At 44.3% G+C, this 27045-nt stretch overlaps 1 protein-coding gene across 1 annotated transcript in view; it reads left to right on the top strand.

Annotated features, from left to right (window-relative positions):
- The window catches only part of LOC118486468, a 29869-nt gene extending 3095 nt beyond the window's left edge, over positions 1–26774 (top strand). Inside the window, exons 7-8 of the mRNA XM_035982944.1 lie at positions 26293–26523; positions 26577–26774. Of these exons, the coding sequence (XP_035838837.1) occupies positions 26293–26523; positions 26577–26774 (429 nt within the window). The remainder of the gene's footprint in view (positions 1–26292; positions 26524–26576) is intronic.
- Positions 26775–27045: the final 271 nt, after the last annotated feature.

Here is a 27045-nt window from a genome sequence, read left to right as displayed (position 1 = left end):
TACCACCGCTTGGGAGCGTGACTGACCAGGATCAAGCCACCAATCATATTGAACATGTAATTAGTATCAAGTAAAATAAATGTAAACCAAACATCCAATACGATAGGTGTTCAAAACATAACCATAGTTTCAAGGTATAGCGGAAGCATAGTAATTAATCCAACATTAGTTAATAGTTTTAAATGTCATAACAGTCCAACGTAGAAACCACGATCCTTGCCCACAACGACCCGCTGCTCCAGTGCAAGCTCCATAAGTACCTAAGGTCCTGCAAGGCATGCAGCAGAAAGTCAACAACTAGTTGAGCGAGTTCACAGTTAACAGTTCAGTAATAATATGGTATGAGTAATAGTAAGTTCGTTCGTTTATATCATGTTTCATATTTCCATCGCGGCCTCCCAGGCAGGTGTGCGAAGATATTAGGGGATGTTCTTCCCAAGTATTCTAGACTAGGTTTATTTGTATCGCGGCCTCCCAGGCAGGTGTGCGAAGGTTAGTAAGTTTAGTTCGCGGCCTTCCAAAGGCAGGTGTGCGAAGATGTCATAGTATCGCGGCCAACCCGTGGCAGGTGTGCGAAGATCAGTTCAATAAGTGTTACTAGTCTAGTAGGTTCGTATCCGTTAAGTTCTACAATCTGAGTGTACACAACAATCCATCAAATCCCATTCCCCACCCGGGAACCCATGCCTTGGCTGTGTGAACTCACCTTGGGTTTGCTCGGTATGCTAAGTATGTGCTCAAATAAATCAGTCACGTCCTAGAGTATGCACGTATACACAATCAGTTTATATCCAAGTTGAGCACGTATAGATAATCATACAAGTACCAGCATGTAGTCGTTATCACATAAGTTATGTACAACACTTAACAGCAGTTAAATATTCCCGTTAACTTTTAACAGGGTTAAATCATGTTACTGTGTAAAAATAACTAAGTTGGCGAAACAAGGATTTTTTTTGGCGAAACACAGGTTGACGAAACAAACTACCCTTTGACTAATCAAATTTCTATTTCGTTAACATCCTTGGCGAATCACATTTTCTATTTCGTCAAGCATCCTTGGCGAGACACTTTCTGTTTCGTCAAGATCCCCTTTGGCGAAACACACTGTTGTTTCGTCAAAGCCAAAACTGTTTTACTAATTAATCATGTTACAAGACTCAAGTGGCCGACATGAGTAACCACCGCCAAATGCTATAGGACCGAAAATTATATAAGTCAAATGACTTAGAGACGTGAGGGACTAGCCGACACCCACCAAATTCGGTTCTCTAGCCTTATTGGGCCAATAATGTGACAACTTGAATTTCTGACTTTCACTTTCGCATTAAATGCGTGTTGACTTTGACTGTCTAGCTGTTTGAATTATGGACTTGTAATTGTACTCGTTGTGTTTTAATGAGACATATCGTCAAATAATATTGGAATTATTATTAGAATTATTATTAAACACTTAGTCTAGATCGAAACATAGTTCGAAGGATTCGAAGGACTCGAAGGACCACGAAACATATCCTTCGAGCACGAAACATATCCTTCGACATCATTCGGCCCGAAGGATCACGAAACATATCCTTCGATATGTTTCGGCCCAGTCTTTCAAATGGGCCTTGGCCCACTGCCGATTTAATATAAGTTGGATTAGAAACTTTACGTAATAACATTTTTGATCGGCAAAACCCTAGAGCTTTCGGTTCCCTTGTATGTGTGACGGCATATAGCAGACCTACACTCTGTTCAAAGGATTTCATTACGTAATCCAGATTTCCGGTTAGTATGTGATGCTTTATGTGTATATGATCTCGTGATTTTTCCAGTTGTCTTGCAATATGTTTGTATGTTAACCAGACACGTATGTTAATCGAATATGAATGTTAATCGGATATAGATGCTAATCGGATATATTGTGATGATGTTGATTATGGTAAACGAAAACGAAACAAGTGAACACGGTATGGTTAGTTTAAACGCAAAGATCTAAACCTGCTATCAATTAGGATCTTTGGTATTCTGTTCGGATTATTAATCAATATTATAGATCGATTGTAGTGAGGAATCGTGCTTGTATGATACTCGTTATGTAGATGTACTGTTAAGATTTGGTACTTGTTGTGATTTGTTTGGACATGCATGATAGATGATGATTGTTATGATGATGACGGCTGTAGATGATTAGGGTTTCTGTTTCTGTATTTGGCTGCATGATATCCGTAACTGATGGTGATCAAACGTAACTGTTAATTGTCGAAAGATGTTACTACTCGAAACATAGTTGTTGTCGAAGGATGCTTGTTAGTCGAACCATAACTTTGACCGAAAGATACTAGTTGGACCGAACCATTATTGGACCGAAAGATAGTTGGACCGACAGATAGTTGGACCGAAAGATAGGTTGGCCGAAAGATGACATAGGATTCGGAACATAACATTGGTCCGAAGGATAATTGTGATAATTGTTTCCGAAAGATAATTGTGATTACTGTTGTCGAAAGATAGTGACTGGATTCGAAGGATGTTAGGGATTATGAACATACTTTGACTGATTGATTATATGCTGGATTTAATTGGCATGCCATGCTTAGAGATGAATGTTAGCATCTGTATTCGTGCAAGGTGAAATAATACGTGTGTGCTGTTATGCAACTGACTGTTATGTGAACATTAAACTGCTTGCGTACAATTGCGAACATGAACTGATTTGTTATACGTGCAAACACTAGGACGTGATTAATTACTTGTGAGTGCATAACTTAGCATACCGAGCAAACCAAGGTGAGTTCACACTCCTACTAAGGCATGGGATTCCCGGGTTGTGGGAATGGGTTAAAGGTTATTATTGAAAGGAACGTACAAATGCTTTACTAGACTATCACCTATCATGTCCTCGGATGTCAGGACGGTTACGTAGGTTGGGATAACACCTACGGGTTCACATGCCATTCTATCCTCGGTTACGAAGGATACGCACGTAAAACCTACGTGTACGCATTACTTACTTCTATCCTCAGGTTACGAAGGATACGTGCGTAAAACCTACGCACACTTTATACACACTTCTGTTCTCGGACGAAGAACAGGGATAATAATACGAATAGTCTAGTGGTCACTTAACATGGGAAGCCCCCACCAGCATAACTTACTATCGGCCCTGTAGAGCCACCTGTTACTTACTGTTACACATTTACTTACTGTGAACTCGCTCAACTAGTTTGTTGACCATTCTGTTACATGCCTTGCAGATCGTTAGGTACTTGGAGCTTGCACTGGAGAAGCGGGTCGTTGTGGACAAGGATTCGTGGTTTCTATGCTGAACTATTATAACATTTGAACTATTTACTATTGTTGGATTATTACTATGCTTCCGCTACACTTTAAAACAATAACATGTTTTGAACACCTTTTGTATTGAACGGATGGTTTTCCTTTATCTTACTTAATACTATATGCATGTTCAATATGATTGGTGGCTTGATCCTGGTCAGTCACGCTCCCAAGCGGTGATACTCCGCAGGTGGATTTTGGGGGTGTGACAGATTGGTATCAGAGCCATTGGTTATAGAGAACTTGGTTTTGATATGGGAAAACGTTTTTATTAAAACCAGACTATAACCAGAACAGTGCTCTCAACGATCCACAACGACGCTTCGCTCCACGTGCAAGACTCAACTTCCTAGGTAATAAGGTTTATGTTTATTGCCTACATGCTAGGATTTGCATAGAACTTTGCTCGTAGTATGCTTACATTACTTTGCTCACAACTTGACATTGCATGAGAATACTTATGTGCTTACACTCTTCTGTCATCGCACTATTCGCGAACCTTTCTCACTTATGTTGCCTTTGATGTGAAGATCAATGGCCGCACGAATTACCATGACTCAAGCCCAGCTAGAGGCTCTCGTTGCTGCGGCAGTTGCAGCCGCACAAGCAGGTAGTATACCTTGCAGTATAGACACTAGGATCTTTAGATCCTACATTAATTCTCGTACTTAACTTTGCCCTATTCGTACACAATAGGTCAACCCGCTCAGCAACAACCTGCGTGTACCTTCAAGACTTTCATGGACTGTCGTCCTAGCTCGTTCAGTGGCACGGAGGGGGCAGTCGGACTCCTCCACTGGTTTGAAAAGATCGAGTCGGTTTTCGAAATGTGTGAATGCCCTGAGGCTCGCAGGGTGAAGTTCGCCACTGGCACACTTGAAGGGATTGCGCTCACTTGGTGGAACGCACAAGTGCAGATCTTAGGGTTGGCAGCTGCTAACGCCACACCCTGGAATGATTTCAAAGAATTGATCAAGAGGGAATACTGCACTAGAGAAGACATTCACAAGTTGGAGGACGAGTTGTATAACTTGAAAATGGTTGGTTCGGAAATCGAAGCCTACACCAAGAGATCGAATGAGTTGGCTGTGTTATGTCCAACTATGGTGGACCCTCCATACAAGCGAATTGAGTTGTATCTCAAAGGTTTGGCACCAGAAATACAGAGCCACGTTACCTCGGCTAACCTCAACAACATCCAGGAAATCCAGCGTCTCGCTCATCGCATCACAGATCAGGCAGTAGACCAGGGCAAACTGCCAAAGCGTATCAGTGCTACCGATACCGCTACTGCTGCTACTACACTTGCTACTCCCAGCGAAAGTAAGAGAAAATGGGAGGGGGATTCTAGCAAGGGATCAGCATCGGTACAATCACAGTCTCAGCAGCGAAAGACGGATAGTTACCAAAGTCCCAGTCCACACTCATCGAGCAGCCACAGGCAGGGAGGGTATCGAGGAAACCTTCCAAAGTGTAACAACTGCAACAGGCATCACAGCGGCCAGTGCAATAAGGGCCGTTGTCAAAGGTGTTTAAAGATGGGTCACGAGGCCAAAGATTGTAGAAGCGCTCGCCCTGCAAATCAGAATCAGCAGCCTCAGCAACCAGCTCCACAGAATCAGCAGAATCAGCAACAGGGCAACAGGGGGTGTTATAAGTGTGGGGCTGAAGGTCACTTCAAACGCGATTGCCCACAGTTGAACCAGAACCGCAACAACAACCATCAGGGCAACGGGAACCATAACAACAATAATGGGGGCAACAACAACAACAACAACGGCAATGAAGCTCGTGGTCGAGCATTTGTGTTGGGTCGAGGAGATGCAGTGAATGATCCTAACGTAGTTATGGGTAAGTTCCTTCTCGACGATATTTACGTTACTGTCTTATTTGATTCGGGTGCTGATACAAGTTATATGTCCATGAAAATGAGTAACTTATTAAAACGTACACCAACACCTCTAGACACTAAACACGTCGTAGAACTAGCGAATGGTAAAAGTGTAGAAGCCGCTCATGTAGTCAAGGGTTGTAGCATTGTTCTAGCGGGTCAGACTTTCACGATTGATCTTATACCCATAGTCTTGGGTAGCTTCGACGTCGTCATCGGCATGGATTGGTTATCTCAACATCACGCAGAGATCTTATGCAAGGAAAAAGTTATTCGTATTCCTCGCTCCAGTCAAGAACCTCTCGAAGTTCAGGGCGACAAGAGTGGTGCTGTGGTTGGCATCATCTCTTACTTGAAGGCGCAGAAATGTTTACGAAAGGGGCATACTGCCATTCTGGCTCTCGTTACTGATGCATCAGCAAAGGAAAAGAAGCTGGAGGATATCCCAGTTGTACGTGACTTCCCTCAGGTGTTTCCTGAAGATTTACCAGGCTTACCGCCTCATCGCCAAGTCGAGTTTCAGATCGAATTGGCACCTGGAGCAGCACCAATAGCCCGCGCACCATATCGTTTAGCTCCAACCGAACTGGAAGAACTGTCGAAACAGCTGCAAGAGCTCTTGGAAAAGGGCTTTATTCGTCCAAGCTCTTCGCCTTGGGGAGCTCCAGTGTTATTTGTGAAGAAGAAAGACGGTACGTTCAGGATGTGCATCGACTACCGTGAACTCAACAAGGTGACGGTGAAGAACCGTTATCCTCTTCCGCGCATAGATGACCTATTCGACCAGTTGCAAGGGTCGTGTTACTATTCCAAGATCGATTTGAGGTCAGGGTATCATCAGCTGAGAGTCCGGGATGAGGACGTCTCCAAAACTGCTTTCAGAACTCGTTATGGTCACTACGAGTTTCTTGTCATGCCATTCGGGCTTACGAACGCGCCAGCAGTCTTCATGGATCTTATGAACAGGGTGTGCAAACCCTATCTCGACAAGTTTGTTATCGTCTTCATCGACGACATTTTGATTTACTCCAAGAGTCAGGAGGAGCATGAGCAGCATCTACGTATTATCTTGGAACTTCTTCGAAAAGAGCAACTGTACGCAAAGTTTTCAAAATGCGACTTCTGGCTTCGTGAAGTCCACTTCTTAGGCCATGTGGTAAACAAGGATGGGATTCATGTCGATCCATCCAAGGTTGATTCAATCAGAAACTGGCCAGCACCACGTACACCGACTGAAATACGCCAATTCTTGGGTTTGGCGGGTTACTACAGGCGATTTATTAAAGACTTCTCAAAGATCGCGCAACCACTTACTATGCTTACACAGAAAGGTGTCGTTTACAGATGGGGTAATACGCAAGAGACCGCTTTTCAGTACTTAAAGGATAGGCTTTGCAGCGCGCCTATTCTCTCACTGCCCGAGGGCACGGATGACTTCGTGGTTTATTGTGACGCATCGATACAAGGGCTTGGTTGTGTATTGATGCAACGGGATAAAGTGATCGCATACGCCTCTCGGCAACTCAAGGTTCATGAACGGAACTACACGACGCACGATTTAGAGCTGGGAGCTGTTGTTTTCGCGCTTAAGATATGGCGACACTACCTGTACGGTACCAGGTGCACGATTTACACCGATCACAGGAGTCTCGAGCATATCCTTAAGCAAAAGGATTTGAATATGCGTCAACGGAGATGGGTTGAACTTCTGAACGACTACGAATGCGCCATCAAGTATCATCCAGGCAAGGCCAATGTTGTGGCTGATGCCCTCAGTCGGAAAGACACTCTACCTAACCGCGTGCGAGCGCTACAGCTTACCATTCAGTCCAGTCTTCCTGCACAGATACGAGCTGCTCAGATAGAAGCACTAAAACCCGAAAACGTCAAGGCTGAAGCCTTGCGCGGTTCAAGGCAACAAATGGAACAAAAGGAAGACGGCGCCTACTATGTAACGGGGCGTATTTGGGTCCCACTTTATGGCGGTTTACGCGAACTTGTGATGGATGAAGCGCACAAGTCTCGCTACTCGGTACATCCAGGGTCGGATAAGATGTACCACGATATCAGAACAACTTATTGGTGGCCAAACATGAAAGCTCTTATCGCAACTTACGTCGGCAAGTGTTTAACTTGTGCAAGGGTTAAAATCGAGTACCAGAAACCATCAGGCCTACTTCAGCAACCAGAAATACCACAATGGAAATGGGAGCAAATTTCCATGGATTTTGTTACTGGCCTACCTAGATCCCAGCGTGGGAATGACACTATCTGGGTGGTCGTTGATCGGCTCACAAAGTCCGCTCACTTCTTGGCTATCAAAGAAAAGGATAAGTTTTCTACCCTAGCCGACATCTACATGAAAGAAGTTGTTTCGAGGCACGGAGTGCCCACCTCTATTATTTCGGATCGCGATGCACGATTCACGTCAGAGCTTTGGCAAGCGATGCACAAATCCTTCGGCTCACGATTAGACATGAGCACAGCATATCATCCTCAGACGGATGGGCAGTCTGAGCGAACTATTCAAACTCTAGAAGACATGCTTCGAGCGTGTGTTATCGATTTCGGCAACGGCTGGGAAAAGCACCTCCCTTTGGTGGAGTTCTCGTACAATAACAGTTACCATACCAGCATTCAAGCCGCTCCATTTGAGGCATTGTACGGACGTAAATGCCGGTCACCTCTCTGTTGGGCAGAGGTGGGGGATAGTCAAATTACGGGTCCAGATATTGTAGTGGACGCCACAGAAAAGATTGCACAGATACGACAACGCATGGCGGCAGCACGCGACCGTCAGAAAGCCTACGCGGACAAGCGTAGAAAGCCATTGGAATTTGAGGTCGGGGACCGGGTTTTATTGAAAGTTTCACCCTGGAAGGGTGTGGTTCGATTTGGCAAACGAGGCAAACTGAATCCGCGGTACGTCGGACCATTCGAAATCTTAGAAAAGATTGGCAAAGTAGCCTACAGATTAAACCTACCAGCTGAACTCGGTGCAGTTCACAATGTATTTCACGTGTCGAATCTGAAGAAATGCCTATCAGATGAGACCCTCATAGTTCCTTTTAAGGAACTCACTATCGACGAGCGGTTGCAGTTCGTCGAGGAACCAGTTGAAATCACGGACCGGGATGTTAAGGTCCTCAAACACAAGAGAATCCCTCTTGTTCGAGTTCGTTGGAACTCCCAGCGTGGCCCGGAGTATACATGGGAACGCGAAGACCAGATGAAAGAAAAGTACCCCCAGCTATTCGAAACCAATGCATCCACTTCTGAGGCTGAAGCTACTACTACTGAATTTCGGGACGAAATTCCAAATCAACGGGGGGATGATGTGACACCCCAGGAAAACCAGTGAACGATGTAACTTACCTAGCTTCATCAGTGAGTGCGTACCAAATTTCGGGACGAAATTTCTTTTAAGTTGGGGATAATGTGACAACTTGAATTTCTGACTTTCACTTTCGCATTAAATGCGTGTTGACTTTGACTGTCTAGCTGTTTGAATTATGGACTTGTAATTGTACTCGTTGTGTTTTAATGAGACATATCGTCAAATAATATTGGAATTATTATTAGAATTATTATTAAACACTTAGTCTAGATCGAAACATAGTTCGAAGGATTCGAAGGACTCGAAGGACCACGAAACATATCCTTCGAGCACGAAACATATCCTTCGACATCATTCGGCCCGAAGGATCACGAAACATATCCTTCGATATGTTTCGGCCCAGTCTTTCAAATGGGCCTTGGCCCACTGCCGATTTAATATAAGTTGGATTAGAAACTTTACGTAATAACATTTTTGATCGGCAAAACCCTAGAGCTTTCGGTTCCCTTGTATGTGTGACGGCATATAGCAGACCTACACTCTGTTCAAAGGATTTCATTACGTAATCCAGATTTCCGGTTAGTATGTGATGCTTTATGTGTATATGATCTCGTGATTTTTCCAGTTGTCTTGCAATATGTTTGTATGTTAACCAGACACGTATGTTAATCGAATATGAATGTTAATCGGATATAGATGCTAATCGGATATATTGTGATGATGTTGATTATGGTAAACGAAAACGAAACAAGTGAACACGGTATGGTTAGTTTAAACGCAAAGATCTAAACCTGCTATCAATTAGGATCTTTGGTATTCTGTTCGGATTATTAATCAATATTATAGATCGATTGTAGTGAGGAATCGTGCTTGTATGATACTCGTTATGTAGATGTACTGTTAAGATTTGGTACTTGTTGTGATTTGTTTGGACATGCATGATAGATGATGATTGTTATGATGATGACGGCTGTAGATGATTAGGGTTTCTGTTTCTGTATTTGGCTGCATGATATCCGTAACTGATGGTGATCAAACGTAACTGTTAATTGTCGAAAGATGTTACTACTCGAAACATAGTTGTTGTCGAAGGATGCTTGTTAGTCGAACCATAACTTTGACCGAAAGATACTAGTTGGACCGAACCATTATTGGACCGAAAGATAGTTGGACCGACAGATAGTTGGACCGAAAGATAGGTTGGCCGAAAGATGACATAGGATTCGGAACATAACATTGGTCCGAAGGATAATTGTGATAATTGTTTCCGAAAGATAATTGTGATTACTGTTGTCGAAAGATAGTGACTGGATTCGAAGGATGTTAGGGATTATGAACATACTTTGACTGATTGATTATATGCTGGATTTAATTGGCATGCCATGCTTAGAGATGAATGTTAGCATCTGTATTCGTGCAAGGTGAAATAATACGTGTGTGCTGTTATGCAACTGACTGTTATGTGAACATTAAACTGCTTGCGTACAATTGCGAACATGAACTGATTTGTTATACGTGCAAACACTAGGACGTGATTAATTACTTGTGAGTGCATAACTTAGCATACCGAGCAAACCAAGGTGAGTTCACACTCCTACTAAGGCATGGGATTCCCGGGTTGTGGGAATGGGTTAAAGGTTATTATTGAAAGGAACGTACAAATGCTTTACTAGACTATCACCTATCATGTCCTCGGATGTCAGGACGGTTACGTAGGTTGGGATAACACCTACGGGTTCACATGCCATTCTATCCTCGGTTACGAAGGATACGCACGTAAAACCTACGTGTACGCATTACTTACTTCTATCCTCAGGTTACGAAGGATACGTGCGTAAAACCTACGCACACTTTATACACACTTCTGTTCTCGGACGAAGAACAGGGATAATAATACGAATAGTCTAGTGGTCACTTAACATGGGAAGCCCCCACCAGCATAACTTACTATCGGCCCTGTAGAGCCACCTGTTACTTACTGTTACACATTTACTTACTGTGAACTCGCTCAACTAGTTTGTTGACCATTCTGTTACATGCCTTGCAGATCGTTAGGTACTTGGAGCTTGCACTGGAGAAGCGGGTCGTTGTGGACAAGGATTCGTGGTTTCTATGCTGAACTATTATAACATTTGAACTATTTACTATTGTTGGATTATTACTATGCTTCCGCTACACTTTAAAACAATAACATGTTTTGAACACCTTTTGTATTGAACGGATGGTTTTCCTTTATCTTACTTAATACTATATGCATGTTCAATATGATTGGTGGCTTGATCCTGGTCAGTCACGCTCCCAAGCGGTGATACTCCGCAGGTGGATTTTGGGGGTGTGACAAATAAAGTGGCCAATAACCCCTTTTTAGCCGCCCTATCCCACCAATAGGAGCCCTTGGCCGCCTAAAGCCACATGACCCCTTTTGCAACCTACTGACAAATGATCTTGAAGCCTAGGTACATTACTAGCCGCCATTTCATGTGCATTACCCCATACAATCACATGGCTCATGCTAGTGATTTACTTTTCATGGAATGTGTGCACCCCAAATACATATATACTAGCCGTCGTTTGACTTATACATATCATCTCAAGATTTTATTGGACCAAAATATCCACCCATGTGAATTATCAAATCCATAACAAACATTATCATACAAATCGGCGGCATATATATACAAACAATTTACAAGAGAATCTTGACTAACATATCCTGACAACACTCACATGGGGGATCTCATGTTACTAACAATTACACATGCAAATATAAATCAAATGGGTGTCATCACAAAGTAATCATCATTCACATTGTTGCACTAGACATAATAAACAATCGAGACATTACTAACCGAACACAAGGAAACTGATGAAATTCTTGAGAGAGGTGGAGGGAGTGGGGCCTGCCGTCGCCAATAGGAGGAGGAGTAGGGTTTCTTGTTTGAGTTTTCTTTTTGTAACCGATTTATGTGCACCTCCTAAATTAATATAAATCACGTACAAGGGTTGGGCCTATGTTGGGCTTGGCGAATCAGATGGGCCAGCGAATCTAATCTATTTCGTCAAGGTTAGGTTTGGCGAAACACACTTGTGTTTCGTCGAGTCCTTGTTGGCGAATCAAAACTCTGATTCGTCGAGCTGGTTTGATGGCAAATGAGTCTAAGGGTTTTATATCGATCCATGCTATATACACAACAACAATAAATCATATAATTGCACAATCGTGTCACATTTCATTATAACATAACATGTATGGTTGCAATTCAAACAAGTCAACTACTAAACAGTCAAAGTCAATGGTCAAGGTCCACGTGCATTTAAAGTCGAAAGGTCGAGTTGTCACATTATCCCCAACTTAAAAGAAATTTCGTCCCGAAATTTGGTACGTACTTACTGAGGAAGCTAGATAGGTTGCATCGTTCACTGGTTTTCCTGGGGTATCACATCCTCCCCCCGTTGATCTGGAATTTCGTCCCGAAATTCCGTGGTAGTAGCTTCAGCCTCAGCAGTAGTTGTATTGGTTCCGAATAACTGGGGATACTTTTCTGTCATCTGGTCTTCGCGTTCCCAGGTGTACTCTGGGCCACGACGGGAGTTCCAACGAACTCGAACAAGAGGGATTCTCTTGTGTTTGAGGACCTTCACATCCCGGTCCATAATTTCAACAGGTTCCTCGACGAACTGCAACCGCTCGTCAATAGTGAGTTCCTTAAAAGGAACTATGAGGGTCTCATCTGACAGGCACTTCTTCAGATTCGACACGTGAAAGACATTGTGAACTGCACCGAGTTCAGCTGGTAGGTTCAACTTGTAGGCTACTTTGCCAATCTTTTCTATGATTTCGAACGGTCCAACGTACCGCGGGTTTAGTTTGCCCCGTTTGCCAAAACGAACCACACCCTTCCAGGGTGAAACTTTAAGTAAAACCCGGTCCCCGACCTGAAATTCCAATGGCTTTCTACGCTTGTCCGCGTAGGCTTTCTGACGGTCGCGCACTGCCGCCATGCGTTGTCGTATTTGTGCAATCTTTTCCGTAGCGTCCACTACAATCTCTGGACCTGTAATCTGACTATCCCCCACCTCTGCCCAACAGAGAGGTGACCGGCATTTACGTCCGTACATTGCCTCGAATGGAGCGGCTTGTATGCTGGTGTGATAACTGTTATTGTATGAGAACTCCACCAAAGGGAGATGTTTTTCCCAGCCGTTGCCGAAATCGATAACACATGCCCGAAGCATGTCTTCAAGAGTTTGAATCGTTCGCTCAGACTGCCCATCCGTCTGAGGATGATATGTTGTGCTCATGTCTAATCGTGAGCCGAATGATTTGTGCATTGCTTGCCATAGCTCTGACGTGAATCGTGCATCGCGATCCGAAATAATAGAGGTGGGCACTCCGTGCCTCGAAACAACTTCTTTAAGATAGACGTCTGCGAGAGTGGAGAACTTGTCCGTTTCCTTAATCGGCAGGAAGTGTGCAGACTTGGTGAGTCGATCAACCATGACCCATATTGTATCGTTTCCACGCTGAGATCTAGGTAGGCCTGTAACGAAATCCATGGAAATTTCTTCCCATTTCCATTGAGGTATCTTAGGCTGCTGAAGTGGACCCGCTGGTTTCTGATATTCCACTTTGACCTTTGCACATGTCAAACACTTGCCGACGTAAGTAGCGATGTGGGCCTTCATACTAGGCCACCTGTATGTAGTTCTGATGTCGTGGTACATTTTATCCGACCCTGGATGTACCGAGTAGCGGGACTTGTGAGCTTCATCCATTACTAGCTCGCGTAATCCGCCAAAAAGTGGGACCCAAATACGCCCCGTTACATAGTAGGCGCCGTCTTCCTTTAGTTCCATTCGTTGCCTTGAGCCGCGTAAGGCTTCAGCCTTGACGTTTTCGGGCTTTAGAGCTTCTATCTGAGCAGTTCGTATCTGTGCAGGAAGACTGGACTGAATAGTGAGCTGTAAGGCTCGTACGCGTCTAGGTAGAGTGTCTTTCCAACTGAGGGCGTCAGCCACAACATTGGCCTTGCCTGGATGGTACTTGATAGCGCATTCGTAATTGTTCAGTAGTTCGACCCATCTTCGTTGACGCATGTTCAAGTCCTTTTGCTTAAGGATATGCTCGAGACTCCTGTGATCGGTGTAAATCGTGCACCTGGTACCGTACAGGTAGTGTCGCCATATCTTAAGCGCGAAAACAACAGCTCCCAGCTCTAAATCGTGCGTCGTGTAATTCTGTTCGTGAACCTTGAGTTGACGTGAAGCGTAAGCAATAACCTTATCCCGTTGCATCAATACACACCCAAGCCCCTGTATCGATGCGTCACAATAAAGCACGAAGTCATCTGTGCCCTCAGGCAATGAGAGAATAGGCGCGCTGCAAAGCCTATCCTTTAGGTACTGAAAAGCAGTCTCCTGGGGCTCTCCCCAGCGATAGGTGACACCTTTCTGTGTCAGTAGCGTAAGCGGCTGTGCGATTTTGGAGAAGTCTTTTATAAATCGTCTGTAGTAACCCGCCAAACCCAAGAATTGGCGTATTTCTGTTGGTGTACGCGGTGCAGGCCAGTTCTTGATCGAATCCACCTTGGATGGATCAACATGAATCCCATCCCTGTTCACCACATGGCCTAAGAAGTGGACTTCACGAAGCCAGAAGTCGCATTTAGAAAACTTGGCGTACAATTGCTCCTTTCGAAGGAGTTCCAAAATAAGACGTAAGTGCTGCTCGTGCTCCTCCTGACTCTTGGAGTAAATCAAAATGTCGTCGATGAAAACAATGACGAACTTGTCAAGATAGGGTTTACACACCCTGTTCATAAGATCCATGAATACAGCAGGCGCGTTCGTTAATCCGAATGGCATGACAAGAAACTCGTAGTGACCGTAACGAGTTCTGAATGCGGTTTTGGAGACGTCCTCATCCCGGATTCTCAGCTGATGATAACCTGACCTTAAGTCTATCTTGGAGTAATAGCACGACCCTTGCACTGGTCGAATAAGTCGTCAACGCGTGGAAGAGGATAACGGTTCTTCACTGTGACCTTGTTCAGTTCACGGTAATCAATTCCACATCCTGAGGGTGCCATCCTTCTTTTTCACCGATAATTGGTATCCAATAGTCCTTGTAGCTCCCCAAGGCGAAGAGATAGGTCGGGCAAATCCCTTACCCAAGGTTTCTTGTAGTTGCGTCGATAGTTCTTCCGATTCTGATGGAGCTAAGGGATACGGTGCTCGAGCTATGGGTGCTGCTCCTGGAGTGAGCTCGATTTGAAATTCGACCTGACGATGAGGCGGTAGACCAAGTAAATCTTTAGGAAACACCTGAGGAAAGTCGCGTACAACTGGATGGTCTTCCAACTTCTTTTCTTTCGCTGATGCGTCAGTAACGAGAGCCAAAATTGCGGTGTGGCCCTTCCGCAGACATTTCTGAGCCTTCAAGAAAGAGGTGATGCCAACCACAGCACCACTCTTGTCGCCTTGAACTTCGAGAGGTTCTTGACCAGAACGAGGAATACGAACAATCTTTTCTTTTCATAGGATTTCTGCTTGCTGTTGCTGCTGGCGATTCCGATTTGCAGGCCGTGGGCTCCTGAATCCTTAGCTTCATGGCCCATCTTGAGACACCTCTGGCAACGTCCCTCGTTGCACTAACAGCCGTGGTGTCTGTTGCATTAGTTACACATTGGGTGAATTCCCCGATATCCACCCTGCCCCTGACCACCAGAAGTTGGCTGACTCGGCTCTGGTGATCACTATTCATGCGCTGCCGCTGTGCTTGAGACCGAACGGTAGCTGAACCCTTGCTGGAATACCCATCCCATTTCCGCTTGTGTCACTGGGAGTAGCGGGAGTAGCAGAAGTGATAGCGGTAGTAATAGCGCTGATACAACTAGGCCGTCTGTTCTGTTCCACTGCCTGATCCATGAGGTGATGAGCAAGACGCTGAATGTCTTGGATATTGTCGAGGTTAGCCGATGTAGCATGGCTCTGAATCTCTGAGGCTAGACCCTTGAGGTACAATTCGATACGTTTGCTTGGAGGGTCCACCATGGTTGGACACAAGATGGCCAATTCGTTCGACCGTTTCGTATAAGCTTCAATTTCTGACCCCGTCATTTTCAAATGGTAAAGCTCCACTTCCAACTGGTGGATGTCATAACGCGTGCAGTATTCCCTTTTTAATGCGTTCTATGAATTCGTCCCAAGGAGTGGCGTTAGCAGCTGCCAGCCCTAGTATCTGTACTTGCGCGTTCCACCATGTTAGCGCGATTCCTTCCAAGGTACCAGTGGCGTACTTGACCCTGCGAGCCTCAGGGCATTCACACATCTCGAACACTGACTCGAGCTTCTCAAACCGATGGAGTAGTCTCACTGCTCCTTCCGTGCCACTGAATGTGCTTGGACGACTGTCCATGAAGTTCTTGAATGTGCAGACAGGTTGCTATGCGTTCTGACCCGTTGCGCGAGAAAGGTAGGTCAAGGTTAAGCGCGAGAGTTGGGTCACGAGAGTAGGATCTAACATCCTAGAATAGGTTTGGAATAGCAGGTTATACCTCCTGCTTGTGCGGCTGCAAGCGCCGCAGCAACTTGTTCGTTAATGAGAGCCGTCAACTGGGCTTGAGTCATGTCAACAAGTCCAGACATGATCGAGTAGTAAAGGTAGCATAAGTATAAATGGTTCGCGAGTAGTGCGATGACAGAAAAGTGTAGGCATATAGGTGTTCTCAAGCAGTAACAAGTAGTGAGCAAAGTAATGTAAGCATACTACGAGCGAAGTTCTAAGCAGTTCTAGCAAGCAGGTAATAAACATAAACCTTATTACCTAAGATGTCGAGTCTTGCACGTGGAGCGAAGCGTCGTTGTGGATCGTTGAGAGCACTGTTCTGGTTATAGTCTGGTTTTAATAAAAATGTTTTTCCATATTAAAACCAAGTTCTCTATAACCAATGGCTCTGATACCAATCTGTCACACCCCCAAAATCCCACACGCGGAGTACCACCGCTTGGGAGCGTGACTGACCAGGATCAAGCCACCAATCATATTGAACATGTAATTAGTATCAAGTAAAATAAATGTAAACCAAACATCCAATACGATAGGTGTTCAAAACATAACCATAGTTTCAAGGTATAGCGGAAGCATAGTAATTAATCCAACATTAGTTAATAGTTTTAAATGTCATAACAGTCCAACGTAGAAACCACGATCCTTGCCCACAACGACCCGCTGCTCCAGTGCAAGCTCCATAAGTACCTAAGGTCCTGCAAGGCATGCAGCAGAAAGTCAACAACTAGTTGAGCGAGTTCACAGTTAACAGTTCAGTAATAATATGGTATGAGTAATAGTAAGTTCGTTCGTTTATATCATGTTTCATATTTCCATCGCGGCCTCCCAGGCAGGTGTGCGAAGATATTAGGGGATGTTCTTCCCAAGTATTCTAGACTAGGTTTATTTGTATCGCGGCCTCCCAGGCAGGTGTGCGAAGGTTAGTAAGTTTAGTTCGCGGCCTTCCAAAGGCAGGTGTGCGAAGATGTCATAGTATCGCGGCCAACCCGTGGCAGGTGTGCGAAGATCAGTTCAATAAGTGTTACTAGTCTAGTAGGTTCGTCTCCGTTAAGTTCTACAATCTGAGTGTACACAACAATCCATCAAATCCCATTCCCCACCCGGGAACCCATGCCTTGGCTGTGTGAACTCACCTTGGGTTTGCTCGGTATGCTAAGTATGTGCTCAAATAAATCAGTCACGTCCTAGAGTATGCACGTATACACAATCAGTTTATATCCAAGTTGAGCACGTATAGATAATCATACAAGTACCAGCATGTAGTGGTTATCACATAAGTTATGTACAACACTTAACAGCAGTTAAATATTCCCGTTAACGTTTAACAGGGTTAAATCATGTTACTGTGTAAAAATAACTAAGTTGGCGAAACAAGGATTTTTTTAGCGAAACACAGGTTGACGAAACAAACTACCCTTTGACTAATCAAATTTCTATTTCGTTAACATCCTTGGCGAATCACATTTTCTATTTCGTCAAGCATCCTTGGCGAGACACTTTCTGTTTCGTCAAGATCCCCTTTGGCGAAACACACTGTTGTTTCGTCAAAGCCAAAACTGTTTTACTAATTAATCATGTTACAAGACTCAAGTGGCCGACATGAGTAACCACCGCCAAATGCTATAGGACCGAAAATTATATAAGTCAAATGACTTAGAGACGTGAGGGACTAGCCGACACCCACCCAATTCGGTTCTCTAGCCTTATTGGGCCAATAAAGTGGCCAATAACCCCTTTTTAGCCGCCCTATCCCACCAATAGGAGCCCTTGGCCGCCCAAAGCCACATGACCCCTTTTGCAACCTACTGACAAATGATCTTGAAGCCTAGGTACATTACTAGCCGCCATTTCATGTGCATTACCCCATACAATCACATGGCTCATGCTAGTGATTTACTTTTCATGGAATGTGTGCACCCCAAATACATATATACTAGCCGTCGTTTGACTTATACATATCATCTCAAGATTTTATTGGACCAAAATATCCACCCATGTGAATTATCAAATCCATAACAAACATTATCATACAAATCGGCGGCATATATATACAAACAATTTACAAGAGAATCTTGACTAACATATCCTGACAACACTCACATGGGGGATCTCATGTTACTAACAATTACACATGCAAATATAAATCAAATGGGTGTCATCACAAAGTAATCATCATTCACATTGTTGCACTAGACATAATAAACAATCGAGACATTACTAACCGAACACAAGGAAACTGATGAAATTCTTGAGAGAGGTGGAGGGAGTGGGGCCTGCCGTCGCCAATAGGAGGAGGAGTAGGGTTTCTTGTTTGAGTTTTCTTTTTGTAACCGATTTATGTGCACCTCCTAAATTAATATAAATCACGTACAAGGGTTGGGCCTATGTTGGGCTTGGCGAATCAGATGGGCCAGCGAATCTAATCTATTTCGTCAAGGTTAGGTTTGGCGAAACACACTTGTGTTTCGTCGAGTCCTTGTTGGCGAATCAAAACTCTGATTCGTCGAGCTGGTTTGATGGCAAATGAGTCTAAGGGTTTTATATCGATCCATGCTATATACACAACAACAATAAATCATATAATTGCACAATCGTGTCACATTTCATTATAACATAACATGTATGGTTGCAATTCAAACAAGTCAACTACTAAACAGTCAAAGTCAATGGTCAAGGTCAACGTGCATTTAAAGTCGAAAGGTCGAGTTGTCACATTATCCCCAACTTAAAAGAAATTTCGTCCCGAAATTTGGTACGTACTTACTGAGGAAGCTAGATAGGTTGCATCGTTCACTGGTTTTCCTGGGGTGTCACATCCTCCCCCCGTTGATCTGGAATTTCGTCCCGAAATTCCGTGGTAGTAGCTTCAGCCTCAGCAGTAGTTGTATTGGTTCCGAATAACTGGGGATACTTTTCTGTCATCTGGTCTTCGCGTTCCCAGGTGTACTCTGGGCCACGACGGGAGTTCCAACGAACTCGAACAAGAGGGATTCTCTTGTGTTTGAGGACCTTCACATCCCGGTCCATAATTTCAACAGGTTCCTCGACGAACTGCAACCGCTCGTCAATAGTGAGTTCCTTAAAAGGAACTATGAGGGTCTCATCTGACAGGCACTTCTTCAGATTCGACACGTGAAAGACATTGTGAACTGCACCGAGTTCAGCTGGTAGGTTCAACTTGTAGGCTACTTTGCCAATCTTTTCTATGATTTCGAACGGTCCAACGTACCGCGGGTTTAGTTTGCCCCGTTTGCCAAAACGAACCACACCCTTCCAGGGTGAAACTTTAAGTAAAACCCGGTCCCCGACCTGAAATTCCAATGGCTTTCTACGCTTGTCCGCGTAGGCTTTCTGACGGTCGCGCACTGCCGCCATGCGTTGTCGTATTTGTGCAATCTTTTCCGTAGCGTCCACTACAATCTCTGGACCTGTAATCTGACTATCCCCCACCTCTGCCCAACAGAGAGGTGACCGGCATTTACGTCCGTACATTGCCTCGAATGGAGCGGCTTGTATGCTGGTGTGATAACTGTTATTGTATGAGAACTCCACCAAAGGGAGATGTTTTTCCCAGCCGTTGCCGAAATCGATAACACATGCCCGAAGCATGTCTTCAAGAGTTTGAATCGTTCGCTCAGACTGCCCATCCGTCTGAGGATGATATGTTGTGCTCATGTCTAATCGTGAGCCGAATGATTTGTGCATTGCTTGCCATAGCTCTGACGTGAATCGTGCATCGCGATCCGAAATAATAGAGGTGGGCACTCCGTGCCTCGAAACAACTTCTTTAAGATAGACGTCTGCGAGAGTGGAGAACTTGTCCGTTTCCTTAATCGGCAGGAAGTGTGCAGACTTGGTGAGTCGATCAACCATGACCCATATTGTATCGTTTCCACGCTGAGATCTAGGTAGGCCTGTAACGAAATCCATGGAAATTTCTTCCCATTTCCATTGAGGTATCTTAGGCTGCTGAAGTGGACCCGCTGGTTTCTGATATTCCACTTTGACCTTTGCACATGTCAAACACTTGCCGACGTAAGTAGCGATGTGGGCCTTCATACTAGGCCACCTGTATGTAGTTCTGATGTCGTGGTACATTTTATCCGACCCTGGATGTACCGAGTAGCGGGACTTGTGAGCTTCATCCATTACTAGCTCGCGTAATCCGCCAAAAAGTGGGACCCAAATACGCCCCGTTACATAGTAGGCGCCGTCTTCCTTTAGTTCCATTCGTTGCCTTGAGCCGCGTAAGGCTTCAGCCTTGACGTTTTCGGGCTTTAGAGCTTCTATCTGAGCAGTTCGTATCTGTGCAGGAAGACTGGACTGAATAGTGAGCTGTAAGGCTCGTACGCGTCTAGGTAGAGTGTCTTTCCAACTGAGGGCGTCAGCCACAACATTTGCCTTGCCTGGATGGTACTTGATAGCGCATTCGTAATTGTTCAGTAGTTCGACCCATCTTCGTTGACGCATGTTCAAGTCCTTTTGCTTAAGGATATGCTCGAGACTCCTGTGATCGGTGTAAATCGTGCACCTGGTACCGTACAGGTAGTGTCGCCATATCTTAAGCGCGAAAACAACAGCTCCCAGCTCTAAATCGTGCGTCGTGTAATTCTGTTCGTGAACCTTGAGTTGACGTGAAGCGTAAGCAATAACCTTATCCCGTTGCATCAATACACACCCAAGCCCCTATATCGATGCGTCACAATAAACCACGAAGTCATCTGTGCCCTCAGGCAATGAGAGAATAGGCGCGCTGCAAAGCCTATCCTTTAGGTACTGAAAAGCAGTCTCCTAGGGCTCTCCCCAGCGATAGGTGACACCTTTCTGTGTCAGTAGCGTAAGCGGCTGTGCGATTTTGGAGAAGTCTTTTATAAATCGTCTGTAGTAACCCGCCAAACCCAAGAATTGGCGTATTTCTGTTGGTGTACGCGGTGCAGGCCAGTTCTTGATCGAATCCACCTTGGATGGATCAACATGAATCCCATCCCTGTTCACCACATGGCCTAAGAAGTGGACTTCACGAAGCCAGAAGTCGCATTTAGAAAACTTGGCGTACAATTGCTCCTTTCGAAGGAGTTCCAAAATAAGACGTAAGTGCTGCTCGTGCTCCTCCTGACTCTTGGAGTAAATCAAAATGTCGTCGATGAAAACAATGACGAACTTGTCAAGATAGGTTTTACACACCCTGTTCATAAGATCCATGAATACAGCAGGCGCGTTCGTTAATCCGAATGGCATGACAAGAAACTCGTAGTGACCGTAACGAGTTCTGAATGCGGTTTTGGAGACGTCCTCATCCCGGATTCTCAGCTGATGATAACCTGACCTTAAGTCTATCTTGGAGTAATAGCACGACCCTTGCACTGGTCGAATAAGTCGTCAACGCGTGGAAGAGGATAACGGTTCTTCACTGTGACCTTGTTCAGTTCACGATAATCAATTCCACATCCTGAGGGTGCCATCCTTCTTTTTCACCGATAATTGGTATCCAATAGTCCTTGTAGCTCCCCAAGGGGAAGAGATAGGTCGGGTAAATCCCTTACCCAAGGTTTCTTGTAGCTGCGTCGATAGTTCTTCCGATTCTGATGGAGCTAAGGGATACGGTCCTCGAGCTATGGGTGCTGCTCCTGGAGTGAGCTCGATTTGAAATTCGACCTGACGATGAGGCGGTAGACCAAGTAAATCTTTAGGAAACACCTGAGGAAAGTCGCGTACAACTGGATGGTCTTCCAACTTCTTTTCTTTCGCTGATGCGTCAGTAACGAGAGCCAAAATTGCGGTGTGGCCCTTCCGCAGACATTTCTGAGCCTTCAAGAAAGAGGTGATGCCAACCACAGCACCACTCTTGTCGCCTTGAACTTCGAGAGGTTCTTGACCAGAACGAGGAATACGAACAATCTTTTCTTTTCATAGGATTTCTGCTTGCTGTTGCTGCTGGCGATTCCGATTTGCAGGCCGTGGGCTCCTGAATCCTTAGCTTCATGGCCCATCTTGAGACACCTCTGGCAACGTCCCTCGTTGCACTAACAGCCGTGGTGTCTGTTGCATTAGTTACACATTGGGTGAATTCCCCGATATCCACCCTGCCCCTGACCACCAGAAGTTGGCTGACTCGGCTCTGGTGATCACTATTCATGCGCTGCCGCTGTGCTTGAGACCGAACGGTAGCTGAACCCTTGCTGGAATACCCATCCCATTTCCGCTTGTGTCACTGGGAGTAGCGGGAGTAGCAGAAGTGATAGCGGTAGTAATAGCGCTGATACAACTAGGCCGTCTGTTCTGTTCCACTGCCTGATCCATGAGGTGATGAGCAAGACGCTGAATGTCTTGGATATTGTCGAGGTTAGCCGATGTAGCATGGCTCTGAATCTCTGAGGCTAGACCCTTGAGGTACAATTCGATACGTTTGCTTGGAGGGTCCACCATGGTTGGACACAAGATGGCCAATTCGTTCGACCGTTTCGTATAAGCTTCAATTTCTGACCCCGTCATTTTCAAATGGTAAAGCTCCACTTCCAACTGGTGGATGTCATAACGCGTGCAGTATTCCCTTTTTAATGCGTTCTATGAATTCGTCCCAAGGAGTGGCGTTAGCAGCTGCCAGCCCTAGTATCTGTACTTGCGCGTTCCACCATGTTAGCGCGATTCCTTCCAAGGTACCAGTGGCGTACTTGACCCTGCGAGCCTCAGGGCATTCACACATCTCGAACACTGACTCGAGCTTCTCAAACCGATGGAGTAGTCTCACTGCTCCTTCCGTGCCACTGAATGTGCTTGGACGACTGTCCATGAAGTTCTTGAATGTGCAGACAGGTTGCTATGCGTTCTGACCCGTTGCGCGAGAAAGGTAGGTCAAGGTTAAGCGCGAGAGTTGGGTCACGAGAGTAGGATCTAACATCCTAGAATAGGTTTGGAATAGCAGGTTATACCTCCTGCTTGTGCGGCTGCAAGCGCCGCAGCAACTTGTTCGTTAATGAGAGCCGTCAACTGGGCTTGAGTCATGTCAACAAGTCCAGACATGATCGAGTAGTAAAGGTAGCATAAGTATAAATGGTTCGCGAGTAGTGCGATGACAGAAAAGTGTAGGCATATAGGTGTTCTCAAGCAGTAACAAGTAGTGAGCAAAGTAATGTAAGCATACTACGAGCGAAGTTCTAAGCAGTTCTAGCAAGCAGGTAATAAACATAAACCTTATTACCTAAGATGTCGAGTCTTGCACGTGGAGCGAAGCGTCGTTGTGGATCGTTGAGAGCACTGTTCTGGTTATAGTCTGGTTTTAATAAAAATGTTTTTCCATATTAAAACCAAGTTCTCTATAACCAATGGCTCTGATACCAATCTGTCACACCCCCAAAATCCCACACGCGGAGTACCACCGCTTGGGAGCGTGACTGACCAGGATCAAGCCACCAATCATATTGAACATGTAATTAGTATCAAGTAAAATAAATGTAAACCAAACATCCAATACGATAGGTGTTCAAAACATAACCATAGTTTCAAGGTATAGCGGAAGCATAGTAATTAATCCAACATTAGTTAATAGTTTTAAATGTCATAACAGTCCAACGTAGAAACCACGATCCTTGCCCACAACGACCCGCTGCTCCAGTGCAAGCTCCATAAGTACCTAAGGTCCTGCAAGGCATGCAGCAGAAAGTCAACAACTAGTTGAGCGAGTTCACAGTTAACAGTTCAGTAATAATATGGTATGAGTAATAGTAAGTTCGTTCGTTTATATCATGTTTCATATTTCCATCGCGGCCTCCCAGGCAGGTGTGCGAAGATATTAGGGGATGTTCTTCCCAAGTATTCTAGACTAGGTTTATTTGTATCGCGGCCTCCCAGGCAGGTGTGCGAAGGTTAGTAAGTTTAGTTCGCGGCCTTCCAAAGGCAGGTGTGCGAAGATGTCATAGTATCGCGGCCAACCCGTGGCAGGTGTGCGAAGATCAGTTCAATAAGTGTTACTAGTCTAGTAGGTTCGTCTCCGTTAAGTTCTACAATCTGAGTGTACACAACAATCCATCAAATCCCATTCCCCACCCGGGAACCCATGCCTTGGCTGTGTGAACTCACCTTGGGTTTGCTCGGTATGCTAAGTATGTGCTCAAATAAATCAGTCACGTCCTAGAGTATGCACGTATACACAATCAGTTTATATCGAAGTTGAGCACGTATAGATAATCATACAAGTACCAGCATGTAGTGGTTATCACATAAGTTATGTACAACACTTAACAGCAGTTAAATATTCCCGTTAACGTTTAACAGGGTTAAATCATGTTACTGTGTAAAAATAACTAAGTTGGCGAAACAAGGATTTTTTTAGCGAAACACAGGTTGACGAAACAAACTACCCTTTGACTAATCAAATTTCTATTTCGTTAACATCCTTGGCGAATCACATTTTCTATTTCGTCAAGCATCCTTGGCGAGACACTTTCTGTTTCGTCAAGATCCCCTTTGGCGAAACACACTGTTGTTTCGTCAAAGCCAAAACTGTTTTACTAATTAATCATGTTACAAGACTCAAGTGGCCGACATGAGTAACCACCGCCAAATGCTATAGGACCGAAAATTATATAAGTCAAATGACTTAGAGACGTGAGGGACTAGCCGACACCCACCCAATTCGGTTCTCTAGCCTTATTGGGCCAATAAAGTGGCCAATAACCCCTTTTTAGCCGCCCTATCCCACCAATAGGAGCCCTTGGCCGCCCAAAGCCACATGACCCCTTTTGCAACCTACTGACAAATGATCTTGAAGCCTAGGTACATTACTAGCCGCCATTTCATGTGCATTACCCCATACAATCACATGGCTCATGCTAGTGATTTACTTTTCATGGAATGTGTGCACCCCAAATACATATATACTAGCCGTCGTTTGACTTATACATATCATCTCAAGATTTTATTGGACCAAAATATCCACCCATGTGAATTATCAAATCCATAACAAACATTATCATACAAATCGGCGGCATATATATACAAACAATTTACAAGAGAATCTTGACTAACATATCCTGACAACACTCACATGGGGGATCTCATGTTACTAACAATTACACATGCAAATATAAATCAAATGGGTGTCATCACAAAGTAATCATCATTCACATTGTTGCACTAGACATAATAAACAATCGAGACATTACTAACCGAACACAAGGAAACTGATGAAATTCTTGAGAGAGGTGGAGGGAGTGGGGCCTGCCGTCGCCAATAGGAGGAGGAGTAGGGTTTCTTGTTTGAGTTTTCTTTTTGTAACCGATTTATGTGCACCTCCTAAATTAATATAAATCACGTACAAGGGTTGGGCCTATGTTGGGCTTGGCGAATCAGATGGGCCAGCGAATCTAATCTATTTCGTCAAGGTTAGGTTTGGCGAAACACACTTGTGTTTCGTCGAGTCCTTGTTGGCGAATCAAAACTCTGATTCGTCGAGCTGGTTTGATGGCAAATGAGTCTAAGGGTTTTATATCGATCCATGCTATATACACAACAACAATAAATCATATAATTGCACAATCGTGTCACATTTCATTATAACATAACATGTATGGTTGCAATTCAAACAAGTCAACTACTAAACAGTCAAAGTCAATGGTCAAGGTCAACGTGCATTTAAAGTCGAAAGGTCGAGTTGTCACAGAGAAGATGAATGAAATTTTTGTCGCTGGTCCAAGTGTTGACGATGAGAAAGATTATATTTTCAGTCAAAAAGTTGTGGACGATTTCAATGCAGCAAAGAAGTTGAAAGAAGAGTCAGTCAAATCTACTTTTGTCGAATATGACAAAAGGGTGTGTTACCGCTGCAATGAGATCGGCCACATGGCGAAACAGTGTCAGAAAGTGATTGAGAAACCTGTTGTTGTAAAACCGGTTCAAAAACAAACTGTTCAAAAACCAAGTGTTCAAAAACAAACTGTTTCTAAACCAACTGTTCAAAAGTCAAACATTCAAAAAACTCGACCTAAATCTCCAACTGACACAAAAGGTAAAAAGCCGATGGTTTCTCCGATCCGAATTTTGAAAGGAGGTGAATCTTTGAAGTCGGAGGACAAGCCGAAATCGACTTTCGAGATTGGCGAATCCTCTAAGACTCGAAAGACTTCAAAACTATACCCTAAGACAAAAATTTTTGAAAATCAATCTTGGGTCGCGAAGTCAAAACCGTCGGTTGAGTTCAAAAAGAGGGAGAATGCTTTGAAAATTGATTCAAACATTTTTAAAGATGACATTGTTGAGTTTGAAAATGAAGTTGATAAGTTTCTTGATGAATTTCCACCGATAATTAACAAAGTTAAAACGATACTGAAAGAAGAGGTTCCATATGTCACATTTGATTTTCCGAAAACAAATGAGAAGTGTGATGTTGTGTTCGGAAGTGTGTCGGAAGTGAAGAAATCCTGGGCTTCAGTGTTTGAATAAATTTGATTTAATGTTTGCAGGGGCTGCCCAAGTCTGTACTATCAAAGTGGATTATGGATAGCGGCGCTTCAAGGCATATGACTGGGACACTTGCTCTACTCTATGATGTCAAATCCATAAACGGAAATTGTGTTGGATTTGCCGGGAATCAAGGTGGAAGGATCGTTGGTCAAGGAACGCTGTCAAATGGCGTGATTTCGTTTGACAAAGTGAACTAGATAGTAGAGTTAACAAACAATTTACTAAGTATTTCACAAATTTGTGATAAAGCGTTTAGTGTACACTTTACTAAAACTGAATGTGTTGTGTTGAAACCAGGGTTTAAAATCCCTGATGAGATGGTGCTGTTGCGCGCTCCGCGGGAAAATGATCTTGATATACTTGATATGAGTGTCGCAACGCCAACATCTCATCAGAAACAGTGTTTTGTGTCAAAGACTAAAGCGACAGAAAAAGATTCGATAATGTGGCATCGAAAAGATAGGCCAC

This window comes from Helianthus annuus, chromosome 14 (genome assembly GCF_002127325.2).
Source record: "Helianthus annuus cultivar XRQ/B chromosome 14, HanXRQr2.0-SUNRISE, whole genome shotgun sequence".
NCBI classification, from domain to species: domain Eukaryota; kingdom Viridiplantae; phylum Streptophyta; class Magnoliopsida; order Asterales; family Asteraceae; genus Helianthus; species Helianthus annuus.
The sequence above is the reverse complement of the archived record's forward strand: the minus strand, read 5'-3'. Positions and strand labels throughout refer to the sequence as shown.